The following is a 15,338-nucleotide window of genomic DNA, read 5'->3' as shown; positions in this document are numbered from 1 at the left end:
TGTCTGGCCAGTTAAAATTACAAACTACAACATATGCTTCAACAATGAACGTAGGGCATAAATAATAATCAGATGGGAGGGTGTCTAGCCATTGTTTATACAGCAAAATGGCTGCTCTCTGCTTTCTGAGAAGCACTTGTCTTACAGGCACAATACAAATCTCTGCCAATAACTCCATCTGGTATTGTTATTTTTTCATCAGTTTGAGATCTGATGTGGCTGATATATAGTGGGGACAGAAATGGCTATACTTCAAGCAAGGGACATTTTGAAGAGTCACATGAACATCTTTGCTCAAAGAGTAATAATACTAATAATAATAATAATAATAATAATAATAATAAATACATCAGATTAAAAATATAACTATCTGCCTGGGCTCTGTTCACACCTGCTTAAATACATAATAAAAGCTATGTCACTATGCTGATGGCAGATCTAAACAGCAGTGGACAGTAGTAGATTTCTAAGGGGGTCCCTTGGGGTTCTGTTGAAGCCTCTGCATGCAGAATTATTCCTGCCATCAAAAATTATGAAGTAGTCAGAATGGAGCCTCAGATGTGAACATTTCTTGGCTGAACATGCAAGTATATTAGGGGGAATAAAAAGGATAGCTGTCATCTGTCTTGGGGAAGGCAAATTTTTTTCATATTCCACTTCTCTGGTAATTTTAGAGAAATGGCTTTGGTCACCAGGTAACCCAATGAGTAGACAAATATACAGTACACAGACACTTCATCATGTTATTAATTTCCCAATTCCTTATTATGTTCCTGTCAAATGTTGCTGGCAAAGAGTTACTATCCATTCTGTTCACCATAGGAGCAAGAAATACTAAGGACGTTTCTTGATGATACAACTCTGGAGAAAACATTTATACAAATAATAAGGCACAAAAAAAAAAATACAAAATTGTTCATACAAATGTTTATTCTACTACTTATCAGGCAATTATCCTCCCTACCATAAAGAGAAAATCACATATTGCTTAACCAACCATAACATACTGATCATGGTAGCTTTAAATGGGCACTTTAATAGCAAAATATATGTCATAAAGACTTATCAAAAGTTTTGCTCGTTGAGGGTCCGAGCATTCAGCACCCAACCAATCCCTAGAACCAGCCAGGAGAAATGCACATTTAGCGTGTTCTCCCTAGCACAGTATCACTTGACCGAGACAGTCTCATAATGCAAGTCTATGGGAGCATCTAGTTCACATAGACACAAACTGGAGAGAGATGCACGTTTTTTTTTTTTTTTTTCGTCTCGTTCTAGTGATTAGTCATGGGGTAAACAATAAAAAACGATTATGACTCAGCAATGGCCATGCAGAAATAGACTCCTATATATACACATACGTGGATATAGATAGATATATAATTTATTTATTATTTTTATTATCATTATAAGACATATATTAACTCTAATATATTATTATAAGAAGACATATATTAATTATAGTTATTTGTAATTTTTTTTATATTTTGCCCTATATTTCATGCTTAGCACTGTATATTTGATATATTTAGCACCTATGGCCTCTCGTGGCCTATGTGTTTTAATAAATAAATGACCAATAGATGACTAATTAGCCAAATGGGTGTTACCAGTCCCTACACTGTCTGGCACTGCCGACTTTGATTGGTTATTTGGTTATACACTTCTTGTAAGAAAAAAAGGGATGTCAGGAGAGGTCACAGGTCATTTCCAGAAGAAGTTGTCTTGTACTAAGTAGTAGACTACAGCATTTTATTAAGATTTAAGACATTGAACCTAGCCTGCCATACATAATAGCTGTGGAACATTGTGCTTCCTCATTAATGTAAAAGACTGGCTGATGGCACACTCATCATTAAAGGTTCCGCATTTGCTGAAGTGATTGATGCTGGTTCATTGTGTGTACGAAAGGGGATGATTATGTTGGAGTCACTTGTCAGATTAAACACTTCAATGCTTACAATGTATTGATTTGCACTGAATTAGAGACCACCCTGACATGAAATTATTATTTCATTATTTCCTCCAAAAAAATAAAAATAAAGGTGAATGCATTATGCATAAAAGAAAAAGAAACATTCATGGTGTAGAGTTTGACAAGCTTTTGCAATTTAAAAGCAAAGCCTCTTTTCACATAAGGATACTGTCTCTGTATTTTGCTAAGATAGTGTGAAGTGTAAGAAATAAGCATTTAAAAATCCCCATCAAGCAGCAGCAGACACTTATGAAGAGCTGTTAGGGTATAAAAGCAAAGTGTATCTTTCCTGGAACAGATGGTGTATGCCAAAATTAATTTTTAATTTCTCATGTTAGTGTCAAGAAGGTTGAGCTAAGCTGCTCAGGTGTCAAAGCCTGGCATGCCTTCTGGCTCACCCTCACCTCCTAGTTACTCCTTGGTTGACATACAAAGCTATGTATGTCCTAGCTTTGTTTGTAAGCCATGGAGCGATTGGGAGTTGAGGGCGAGCCAGGAGGCGTGCAGACTGTGACACATGAGAAGCTTAGTACAACCTTCTTGACACTTGGCTCAAAAAAAAAAGAGATTTTAATACGTTTGGCAACCACCACCAGCTCCAGGAAAGATATAGTTTAATTTTGTACCCTAACAACTATCCAATGGTGTGTGCAACTATTAATAGCAAATAGCTGACAGATTCCCTTAAAGGCTAAATTGATTGGAAGATTATCGGAGCATTACATATCCATTATGACAAAAAAATATTTAAAAATAAAATGTATCATTTTAAATGATGAATCATTTATTGAAGTTTATATTATGATTAATTTAAAGATTTTTTTAAATTTTTTAAAACATACAGTTTTGTCCCAGAAAGAAAAAATGTAATATTCATAATTGTGTATATACCCCCATAGACAGCAATACAAAATCTGAACTAGCCCACCCAACTATCATGTGCAGTTTAAGATACTGGTGACCCAGACCTACTCAGGCATCAGGGCTATGGTGTGAACATTTGCATATTTTATAATTATGTTATTTTATATCTCAGAATAGAACATTCGATAAATAAATTAATTGACTTACAGTGCATTATAATGTGCCTTACCCTGTAGCATTCATAGGTGTAGCTACAAGTGGTCTAGAGGTAAGTGTGAGGTCCAAATACTTCTCTGGATTGGGGCTCATGTGCTTCATGTTACACCTCAGGTGACATCTGTAGAACCCTAATTGTGTACAATATGAATATTTCAACCTCCTACAGATAACAGAAAGCAGATCTCTACTGATGACTTTATGCCATTGATATTAAGTTGTCGACTCTCTTCTTTTATAGTAGATGCATATTGATTATTCTGGGTCTAGCATTTAATGCGCAAATCAAAATTGGCTGAAACCAATACACAAAAACCCCTTAAGGACCTGGTGGCCCTTTGTGTCTATAGTGTTAAGTGCATTTAATAACTCTGATTACCTTTGTAAATAAATGTTGTGTTGATTTTAGGATAGAAGTAAAATTATTTATCGATATTTTATACACTGATATAGTGCCCCCCAAGCCGGAGGCCAAGCAGTGATAACACATTATTACTTACGTCCATGAATTCAGCATTGGCCTTTGGTCCTGTTGTCTCATTCAGGATTTTAATGGCCACAGGGATCTTTACAGTTTCACCTTCAGGAACCCAGATACCCTAAATAATTAAAATACAACACCAATCTTTCAGTATATCGTTTTATACTATTATCGTCAATAAAATATATTTCAAATACATTATATAACAAATCATGGATAATTTTTATTTATGAACAATTATCATTCACCTACAAAAGAATAAGGCATGCAGATCAAACTAAAATAATAACCAAAATAGTTGCACATTACTCTAGAACTTTTTCCACTTAATTTTCACTCAAAAACCCTCTCAAGTAATACAAAAGAATTAGTAGTAGTCCTCATTACTAATAACTACACTTACTAAAATGCTAATAATGCCATTATGCCCTTCTTAAGGCAGACACAAAAAGATTTTACCCTGAACATGAATTTGGCACCTAAATCTTATAGATCTGACATAAAAATGTGATGAAACTTGTTCAGTAAAGATATGGACTGTTCAACTGATGGCCAAACAAAATAATCTACCCATACTCTTTATGAGTCCACCATTATTGTCACTGATAACTTTTGGCATATCACTCAAACATGCCAAAAGTTTTGATCAGTCTGGGTCTCTGTGCTGAGACCCTGCCAATAACTAGATAGAGGCTGGACTTGTGACTGTACTTCACTTCCTAGAGTGTCACCCAATCCAACTTGTAGGAGATGGGCTTCATAGTCTTTAAATATATCACAATTCTAAGTATTGGTTGTTAGGCCGCCATCCATTTATTCATTTGTAGAATAATGTCCAATCACTGCTGAGAGGAACAAATATGTGTGAGGTGGGTTCACCTCTTGAACATCATAGACTCATAGTAACTGTATAAGTCTACTGTACTGTATTTTTTAGTTGCTTCTATTAACCTGATGGTACATTCTTTTTGTGCTATATTACTTAACAGAATAGACCTGTCCCTGTAACGTGATGCCTTTACAAAGGCCTACTAATTTAGTAGAAAGATCAGCTAAATGTTTTTAGCATTTGTGCTTAGATAGTACTTCCATTTCACTTTTAAACAGGATGGGGTAAAGATATTTGTTTCAAAGTTATGAATTGTACATACAGTAAAATAAATAAATAAATAAAAATGTGCTGGTTAATAGAAAAGTAGAAGAGTGGCATTGTTTTCCTATTTAAACAGATGACCAGTCATTTTCATAAAAGTTTTTAGCTTCTCTAACCATCTGATAAACATTACGCTCGGAGAATAGTCAGGTCTTTTTAAGCTAATAATATTTTTTTATTTATCTTTGTAATTTTTTCCTTTTTTCTTTATTATTTGTCTTTACAAAACAATTCATACAAAATCTACTACATATTAAACATTACAATATACCCCCCCCCACTCTAAGCCTAGTAACAAAAAAAAGAAAAATATAGAATAAATAATAGAATAATAAAAAAAAAAAAAAAAACTAAGACCTAAATTGATTTGCTACGATCTTTCTATTTCCTTATTGTTTCCTTTCTCCCCTTGTACCAAAATAATTCATATCTCTCAAACATTTCCACCACTCTCTCCCATGCTTCCACAGAAGGAATAGAAGGTGCAAAACATTTCCCGAGGATCATTATTTTTGGTCATTGTTATGAAAAGAAGAAGATCTGGTTTAGTTTCCAATCTAATGTATGGAAGGTCAGTACCTTTATAAGAGTCTTTTTTCGCCATTACTCTTGGGAGATAACATGTGCGATCTGTTTAGTGATGTGTGTTGCATGAACTGCCAGCTCTAAACATCTTAAATAACTGAGGGCATATTTATACACTACCAAAACAGCCAGGACTGAGGTTTCATGTTCTACCATAGAGCCCTCAACCTTAACTGCCCAACCTCCTGTCCTTTTTTTTTTTTTTTTAAGCTCATAGAGCAGCAGATTGAATATCAATGAATCTTGCTACTGTACTTTATTCTGAAAGCATTTACTAAAACATATTCTGAGCCGTGGAGAAAGAAACGAACAAACCAGTTACCTCTGGGATTAATACGACTGTGGCAAGAATGCAATTTTAAGCATTGATAGAATTTCATAAAATAGATTTGCTGATTCCTACTTTAGGAAATTATATATTACAGACGATATTAAATACATAGGGCGACATGCCATGTTAAATTGGTGCCGACAGTCATCATCTTGTTCATGAATATAATGAATTCAATCTGCAAACCATCAGCCTTGTTTCTATATATGATCAGAAATCTGGTCTGATTCTGCAATTTCAAGTAGAAATATTCTGCTGTGCTATGAACAAAAACCCATCAAAATGCCAAAAATGCCTGCTGGTAGGAGACTGGATTGCAGACATTTCTGCTATTATTTTTTTTTAGTAGCCATTGCTTACAATGTAAAGGCCAGCCACTGCCATTAAAAAGGTTTTCATCTGTTACCAGTTTTTACTGAAAGTCTCAGTATGTACACAGTAAAAAAAAAAAAAAAGCCAATTCCAAATATAGCATTTGTAATTGCAAAATCTTTCCATTCAGTACCAGTATCTATTATCCGGACTGAAGCATGGCTACAAAGAGTACTTTTTTGCTCTGGAGGACTTGGCATATTTGAGCATCACTTAGAGAGCCCATAGATTTCAAGGGGAATTGTTATTGCTTCATTCATCTTGTGGTGGTACTTCAAAGGAATTGTTCTATCAGGATCCTTCAACAAATTGCCGCTAATCATTGGGGGTCACACATTCTAGGATCAGCTTGTTCCCAAAATGGTCTTTTAACAAAAAAAAAATAGATTTTCAGAAGTGGATAATCCTTTTAGAGATTCAATTCATTTTATCATTGTATTCTATTATTCAAGGTAATATTAACAAGACGGGAACAATAAAATAAGTTTGGACAAATATTATAGTTTAATGTAGAAAACAGTCAAATCCACAGAAAATAGTCTGGTGCAGGCTCCAGGGGTTGAACCTAGAGATGAGCGAATCGAAGTTGACGAACCCGAATTCGTTACGAATTTCATGAAAAATTCGATTTGCAATGAATACGAATATCGCCGTGATTTTATCGCACGAATCGCTTCTTTAAACTCCATTTTACAGCGTTCCAGGCTATTGGAGAGCTAAGATGGCGGATCCACATGTGAGTACATGGGGCAGGGGATTATGGGAGGGCGGGAAACAGCGGCGGGAATGAAGGTGTCACGATGCCGGCTGGCAGGAGGTGGATCCTCTGTGCCAGAGAGGGATAGCGAGGACCGTGCTAGTGGACCGGTTCTAAGACACTACTGGTTTTCACCAGAGCCCGCCGCAAAGCGGGATGGTCTTGCTGCGGCGGTAGTGACCAGGTCGTATCCACTAGCAACGGCTCACCTCTCTGGCTGCTGAAGATAGGCGAGGTACAAGGGAGTAGGCAGAAGCAAAGTCGGACGTAGCAGAAGGTCGGGGGCAGGCGGCAAGGTTCGTAGTCAGGGGAGATAGCAGAAGTTCTGGTACACAGGCTTTAAACACACAAAACGCTTTCACTAGGCACAAGGGCAACAAGATCCGGCAAGGAAGTGCATGGGAGGAGGATAGATATAGTCAGGGACCAGGTGGAAGCCAATTAAGCTAATTGGGCCAGGCACCAATCATTGGTGCACTGGCCCTTTAAGTCTCAGGGAGCTGGCGCGCGCGCGCCCTAGAGAGCGGAGCCGCGCGCGCCAGCACATGACAGCAGGGGACGGGAACGGGTAAGTGACCTGGGATGCGATTCGCGAGCGGGCGCGTCCCGCTGTGCGAATCGCATCCCCAACGGCCATGACAGAGCAGCGCTCCCGGTCAGCGGGACTGACCGGGGAGCTGCAGGGAGAAAGACGCCGTGAGCGCTCCGGGGAGGAGCGGGGACCCGGAGCGCTAGGCGTAACAGTACCCCCCCCCTTAGGTCTCCCCTTCTCTTTATCCGGTAACTGCCTCCCCTGGGATGAGGACACCGGGAAAGGATGGAGGGATTCCTCAACGGCAGGCAGAACAGCAGGAGTAGGAATGGGGAGAGAGGGCAGAGGGCGAGACCTGGCACGGGGCAGTGTGACACCAGGACGAGGGCCATGCGGGGACACAGGGGCTTGCCTGATGGGACTGGGAGGGGGGGAGAGGCATTTCCTGTGGCAGGCAGAGTCCTTAATGACCTTAGGGGGACCGGATACTGGAGGAACCACAGGGTCACGGCAGGGAGTACTGGGAACCGGTTGAAGGCAGTCCTTGGAACAAGAGGGGCCCCAACTCTTGATCTCCCCAGTGGACCAATCCAGGGTTGGGGAATGGTGTTGAAGCCAGGGTAGTCCAAGGAGAACTTCAGAAGTGCAATTAGGAAGGACCAAAAATACAATTTCCTCGTGATGAGGTCCGATGCACATTAGGAGGGGCTCCGTGCGGAAACGCACGGTGCAATCCAACTTGGCTCCGTTGACCGCGGAAACGTGGAGTGGCTTGACAAGACGGGTCACCGGAATGCGGAATTTATTCACTAAGGACTCCCGAATAAAATTCCCAGAAGCTCCAGAGTCCAGGCAGGCCACGGCTGAGAGGGAAGAGCTGGCTGAAGCAGAAATCCGAACAGGCACCGTGAGACGTGGAGAAGCCGACTTAGCATCAAGAGACGCCACACCCACGAGAGCTGGGTGCGAGCGTGCGTTTCCCAGACGTGGAGGACGGATTGGGCAATCCACCAAAAAATGTTCAGTACTGGCACAGTACAGACAAAGATTCTCTTCCTTACGGCGATTCCTCTCTTCCAGGGTCAGGCGAGACCGATCCACTTGCATGGCCTCCTCGGCGGGAGGCCTAGGCGCAGATTGCAGTGGAGACAGTGGGAGAGGTGTCCAGAGATCTAAGTCTTTTTCCTGGCGGAGCTCTTGATGCCTCTCAGAAAAACGCATGTCAATGCGAGTGGCTAGATGAATGAGTTCATGCAGGTTAGCAGGAGTCTCTCGTGCGGCCAGAACATCTTTAATGTTGCTGGATAGGCCTTTTTTAAAGGTCGCGCAGAGAGCCTCATTATTCCAGGATAGTTCAGAGGCAAGAGTACGGAATTGTATGGCGTACTCGCCAACGGAGGAATTACCCTGGACCAGGTTCAGCAGGGCAGTCTCAGCAGAAGAGGCTCGGGCAGGTTCCTCAAAGACACTTCGAATTTCCGAGAAGAAGGAGTGTACAGAGGCAGTGACGGGGTCATTGCGGTCCCAGAGCGGTGTGGCCCATGACAGAGCTTTTCCAGACAGAAGGCTGACTACGAAAGCCACCTTAGACCTTTCAGTAGGAAACTGGTCCGACATCATCTCCATGTGCAGGGAACATTGCGAAAGAAAGCCACGGCAAAACTTAGAGTCCCCATTAAATTTGTCCGGCAAGGACAGGCGGAGGCTAGGAGTGGCCACTCGCTGCGGAAGGGGTGCAGGAGCTGGCGGAGGAGATGGTTGTTGCTGCTGTAGCTGTGACTGTACTTGCTGTAGTTGTGACTGGAGTTGCTGTGTCATGGTGGTCAAGTACGACAGCTGGTGATCTTGTTGGGCGATCTGACGAGCTTGCTGGGCGACCAGCGTAGGGAGGTCAGCGACAACTGGCAGAGGAACTTCAGCGGGATCCATGGCCGGATCTACTGTCACGATGCCGGCTGGCAGGAGGTGGATCCTCTGTGCCAGAGAGGGATAGCGAGGACCGTGCTAGTGGACCGGTTCTAAGACACTACTGGTTTTCACCAGAGCCCGCCGCAAAGCGGGATGGTCTTGCTGTGGCGGTAGTGACCAGGTCGTATCCACTAGCAACGGCTCACCTCTCTGGCTGCTGAAGATAGGCGAGGTACAAGGGAGTAGGCAGAAGCAAAGTCGGACGTAGCAGAAGGTCGGGGGCAGGCGGCAAGGTTCGTAGTCAGGGGAGATAGCAGAAGTTCTGGTACACAGGCTTTAAACACACAAAACGCTTTCACTAGGCACAAGGGCAACAAGATCCGGCAAGGAAGTGCATGGGAGGAGGATAGATATAGTCAGTGACCAGGTGGAAGCCAATTAAGCTAATTGGGCCAGGCACCAATCATTGGTGCACTGGCCCTTTAAGTCTCAGGGAGCTGGCGCGCGCGCGCCCTAGAGAGCGGAGCCGCGCGCGCCAGCACATGACAGCAGGGGACGGGAACGGGTAAGTGACCTGGGATGCGATTCGCGAGCGGGCGCGTCCCGCTGTGCGAATCGCATCCCCAACGGCCATGACAGAGCAGCGCTCCCGGTCAGCGGGACTGACCGGGGAGCTGCAGGGAGAAAGACGCCGTGAGCGCTCCGGGGAGGAGCGGGGACCCGGAGCGCTAGGCGTAACAGAAGGTAGGCGGGCTGACCCTGAATCACATGTGAGATGCAGCCTATCAGTTTTCACTGACCCCTGTGATGTCACAGCCCCTATATAATCAGCGGCCATCTTGCCTCTCTTCATTTCATCTATGCACTCAGATGGAGAGGACGGGACTGCGTGTGTGTGAATAGCTCATACCACAGCGTTACACTGCAACTGCTAGTCACATCAGCATTAGGGAAAGGCAGGAGTGCAGAGTGCTGTGCTTTTACTCTGAGAAGGATCATTAATAGCTAAACCTCCTATTCACATTATTGAGCATTGCAGCAGAGAGGGGCAGATAGCTGTCAGCTGCCTCATACAGATCTCCAAGCTGCCTGAACTTTCTGAAGCATCTTATCTCCTCATTGTTCAGCCCAATTGAGTTGAGTTTTTTTTTTTGCTCCACAAATCTTCTGCTGCTCAGAATTGTGTGATTTAGGGTTTAATCCCTTGTTTTTTTTTTTTTTTTGTGGTGCTGCACTGTTGGGTCCTGCTGCTGTTCAGAAATAAGTCATATTAGTGCGGACTTTAGTGCCTTTTTATCATTTTTTACCTGTTACTCTGTCTCTGTGCTAAATTCAGTGTTATACCACACGTTATACACCTGCCGGTGTATTAAAGAAAAAAAAGTTTTTCCTGAGTACAAATACGTTTTTTTAGTGGCCTTATCATTGCAAAGGGCCTAAATTCAAGCATATAGTGTACCATATACCACCTTTTTTTCTGTCTCTGTGCTAAATTAAGTGTTATACCACACGTTATACACCTGCCGGTGTATTAAAGAAAAAAAAAGTTTTGCCTGCGTACAAATTCAGTGCTATTCCACACATTAGTATACACCGGCTGGTGTATACAACAAAAAAAGAGTTTTCTTCTGCGTATAAATACGCTTAGCAGTGCGCTCATCATTGCAAAGGGCATACATAGAACCAAGTAGTGTACTATTTACTACCTGTTATTCTGTCCCTGTGCTAAATTCAGTGCTATTCCACACATTAACCCCTTAAGGACCAAGGACGTATCGGTACGTCCTTGGTCCTGCTCTTCTGATATAACGCGGGGTTACACAGTAACCCCGCGTCATATCATGGCGGGCCCGGCGTCATAGTGAAGCCGGGACCCGCCTCTAATAGCGCGCAGCGCCGATCGCGGCGCCGCGCGCTATTAACCCTTTAGCCGCGCGCTCAAAGCTGAGCCGCGCGGCTAAAAGTGAAAGTTCCCGGCTAGCTCAGTCGGGCTGTTCGGGATAGCCGCGGCTAATCGCGGCATCCCGAACAGCTGACAGGACAGCGGGAGGGCCCCTTCCTGCCTCCTCGCTGTCCGATCGCCGAATGACTGCTCAGTGCCTGAGATCCAGGCATGAGCAGTCATGCGGCAGAATCGTTGATCACTGGTTTCTTATGAGAAACCAGTGATCAACATAGAAGATCAGTGTGTGCAGTGTTATAGGTCCCTATGGGACCTATAACACTGCAAAAAAAAAGTGAAAAAAAAAAGTGAATAAAGATCATTTAACTCCTCCCCTATTAAAAGTTTGAATCACCCCCCTTTTCCAATAAAAAAAAAAACACAGTGTAAATAAAAATAAAAATAAACATATGTGGTATCACCGCGTGCGGAAATGTCCGAATTATAAAAATATATCATTAATTAAACCGCTCGGTCAATGGCGTGCGCGCAAAAAAATTCCAAAGTCCAAAATAGTGCATTTTTGGTCACTTTTTATATCATTTAAAAATTAATAAAAAGTGATCGATAAGTCCTATCAATGCAAAAATGGTACCGTTAAAAACTTCAGATCACGGCGCAAAAAATGAGTGCTCATACCGCCCCATACACGGAAAAATAAAAAAGTTATAGGGGTCAGAAGATGACAATTTTAAACGTATTAATTTTCCTGCATGTAGTTATGATTTTTTCCAGAAGTCCGACAAAATCAAACCTATATAAGTAGGGTATCATTTTAATCGTATGGACCTACAGAATACATATCAGGTGTCATTTTTACCGAAAAATGTACTACGTAGAAACGGAAGCCCCCAAAAGTTACAAAACAGCGTTTTTTTTTCAATTTTGTCGCACAATGATTTTTTTTCCCGCTTCACAATAGATTTTTGGGCAAAATGACTGACGTCATTACAAAGTAGAATTAGTGGCGCAAAAAATAAGCCATCATATGGATTTTTAGGTGTAAATTTGAAAGAGTTATGATTTTTAAAGGCAAGGAGCAAAAAACAAAAATGCAAAAACGGAAAAACCTCCGGTCCTTAAGGGGTTAATATACACCTGCTGGTGTATAAAAAAATGTAAGTGTTTTTTCTGCGTAGAAATATGCATACCAGTGCGCTCATCATTGCAAAGGGCATACATACAACAAAGGAGTGTACTATTTAGTAACTGTTATTCTGTCAAGGGCCTATATACTTTGAAAGGACAGCCGTAAGTAATCGCCTGCTGCTGTTCTGTACCCTAATACACGCACTAAGTATGTCAGGCAGGGAAGCGCCAGGACGTGCACAGAGAAGGGGCAGAGGCCTACATACGTCAGGCAGAGTTGGCAGCAGACTTGGGGCTAGTGGCAGCAGGAGTCGCAGCAATAGACCTGATCTCCCGTTAACACCCAGCGGTCGTGTCGTCGACCCATCTCTCCTCGTCAATTGGTTTGCACACTCATCCCCATCATCACAAGCGACATCTCACAACCCCAGTCAAGAGTCAGTGGGTTCCTCAGACACAACCCTCAGTTGGCATGGTCCGGGAGCAGTCCTCGTAATCCCATTGCCTTTGTCCTATGCTGTTCCCTCTACCAAAGAAGTATCTCATGCTTTGGTTTCAGCTCCACTATTTACTGAAGACGATCCAATAGAGGACAGTCAGCAGCTAATGGGCAGCCAAGAATGTGAGGAGACATGCGTCGCTTGCTCCGCAAGGCGGGCAAGTAGTGATGCGGAGAGTGACGTGGGAGGCGGTGTTTCAATTGTTCAGGGTCCTGAGGCAGACACTGTTGTGGAACATGAGGAGGACATCAGTGACGTGCACACATCTTTTAATGATGATGAAGCCGATCGCAATTGGGAGCCGGGTGCAGAAGCCGGGGCTTCATCATCATCAGGAGAAGAGATTTGCTCTTTGTCTATGAGGCAACAAGGCGGTAGCACGGTTGGCAATCAGCGTGGTGGTGGCAGTAGTGGAAATTCAGGAGCCAAACGTGCCAGGGGGAGACGACCTGCTTCGCGGCAAGCTACCATTCAGGGAGGTAGTGGAACAGGGGTTCCTGGAGACAGAGCCAATAGCTGTGAAATAGTGCAGACTGCGGGTGGGAAAATCAGCTACTCTGCGGTGTGGTTGTTCTTCATAAAGAATCCGGAGGACCTTAGCGTAGTCACATGCAAAATCTGTCGGCAGAAAGTGAAGCGTGGCCAGGGTCCCAATCTCGGCACCATGGCCCTGCATCAACAACCGTTGAAGATCCGCTGGACTTCTAGACAGCCAAACTCGATTAATGGCCGCAACTAGCGAAGTTTGCCCTGGAAAAGCTGTCCTGCCCGGCCAGTAGTGTGCCATCAGAGCGGGTGTTTAGTGCGGCCGGGGCCATAGTCACCCCAAGGCGAACTCGTCTGTCCACTAAAAATGTGGAGAGACTGACGTTCGTCAAGATGAATCAGGGATGGATCAGCCAGGATTTCCAGCCACCAATGACAGATGGGTCTGAGTAGATTGACCATGCTCCTATTCAAAATTTTCTCTATTGTGGTTGGTTATGAAACCCTCTGGGGCAGACCTGGGGATTGTACGGCCCGCTTGCCACATACGGCCCTTTGATTGGCTCTGACCGACCCGCGCTGATGGGGGGACATCTATGCTGCCGAATCTGGGGGACATCTATGCTGCCTAATCTGGGGGACATCTATGCTGCCTATTCTGGGGGATATCTATGCTGCCTAATCTGGGTGACATCTATGCTGCCTAATCTGGGAGACAACTATGCTCCTTATCCGGGGGACAACTATGCTCCTAATCTGGGGGACAACTATGCTCCTAATCTGGTGGACATCTATGCTGCCTAATCTGGGGGAAAAGTATGCTCCTAATCTGGGGGACATCTATGCTGCCTAATCTGGGGGACATCTATGCTGCCTACTCTGGGGGACAAGTATGCTCCTAATCTGGGGGACATCTATGCTGCCTAATCTGGGTGACATCTATGCTGCCTAATCTGGGGGACGAGTATGCTCCTAATCTGGGGGACATCTATGCTGCCTAATCTGGGGGACAAGTATGCTCCTAATCTGGGTGACATCTATTCTGCCTACTCTGGGGGACAAGTATGCTCCTAATCTGGGGGACATCTATGCTGCCTAATCTGGGTGACATCTATGCTGCCCAATCTGGGGGACAACTATGCTCCTAATCTGGTGGACATCTATGCTGCCTAATCTGGGGGACATCTATGTTGCCTAATCTGGGGGACATCTATGCTGCCTAATCTGGGGGACAAGTATGCTCCTAATCTGGGGGACATCTATGCTGCCTAATCTGGGGGACAACTATGCTCCTAATATGGGGAAAACTGATGCTGTTGGCCTTGGGCCTATAATTTTTTGAAGTTTAGCAGTAGCTAAATACATGCTTAATGCAAATGTCAACATTGATCTTTAAATGTAAGGGGTTATAAAACCCTCTTGGGTACTGCGAATGACTGCTCCAGACTCATTCTGTGTCTTTCACAAACTACTTGCCTCCCTGGTGCCTCAGGCCTTGGGCCTATACTTTTTTTAAGTTAAGCAGTAGCTAAATACATGCTTAATGCAAATGTAAACTTTGATCTTTAAATGTAAGGGATTATGAAAACCTCTTGGGTACTGCAAATGCATGCTCCAGACTCATTCTGTGTCTTTCAGGAACTACTTGCCTTCCTGGTGCCTCTGGCCTTGGGCCTTACATTTTTGGACGTTTAGCAGTAGCTAAATACATGCTTAATGCAAATTTCAACAATGATCGTTAAATTCTCGGCGCTCTGCCAGGGCCTTCTCCTACCCCGCCTGGGCCGATCCGAGGACCTCACTAACCAACTCACTAACTAATCCAATCGCTTATAGCGTCGGGCGGTGTGTACAAAGGGCAGGGACTTAATCAATGCCAGCTTATGACCCTCACTTACTGGTAATTCCTCGTTTTAAGGTTAAATAATTGCAATCACAGATCCCTATCACGAACTGGTTTCAGCGTGCAACACGCACCTGTCCTTGAAAGATAGAGATACGCTAATCCGTTCAGTGGAGCGCTAGTGCGCCCCAGGACATCTGAGGCCATAACACACCTGTTATTGCTCGATCTCGCAATTGATCGGGCAAGGTAAGGGGTTATTAACCCCTTAAGGACGCAGGACATAAATGTACGTCCTGGTGCG

At 43.7% G+C, this 15,338-nt stretch overlaps 1 protein-coding gene across 4 annotated transcripts in view; it reads right to left on the bottom strand.

Moving 5' to 3' along the window:
* ERBB4 (erb-b2 receptor tyrosine kinase 4) overlaps nt 1–15,338 on the bottom strand; it is a 1,050,606-nt gene that overhangs the window by 180,296 nt on the left and 854,972 nt on the right. For all 4 annotated transcript variants that reach the window (XM_056534264.1, XM_056534265.1, XM_056534266.1 and 1 more), the window contains one exon: nt 3,556–3,654. In XM_056534264.1, coding sequence (XP_056390239.1) covers nt 3,556–3,654 — 99 coding nt within the window. The remainder of the gene's footprint in view (nt 1–3,555; nt 3,655–15,338) is intronic.

Source organism: Hyla sarda, chromosome 8, assembly GCF_029499605.1.
Source record: "Hyla sarda isolate aHylSar1 chromosome 8, aHylSar1.hap1, whole genome shotgun sequence".
Classification (NCBI taxonomy): Eukaryota; Metazoa; Chordata; class Amphibia; order Anura; family Hylidae; genus Hyla; species Hyla sarda.
Note: the sequence above shows the minus strand (reverse complement) of the source record. Positions and strands in the feature narration are given on the sequence as shown.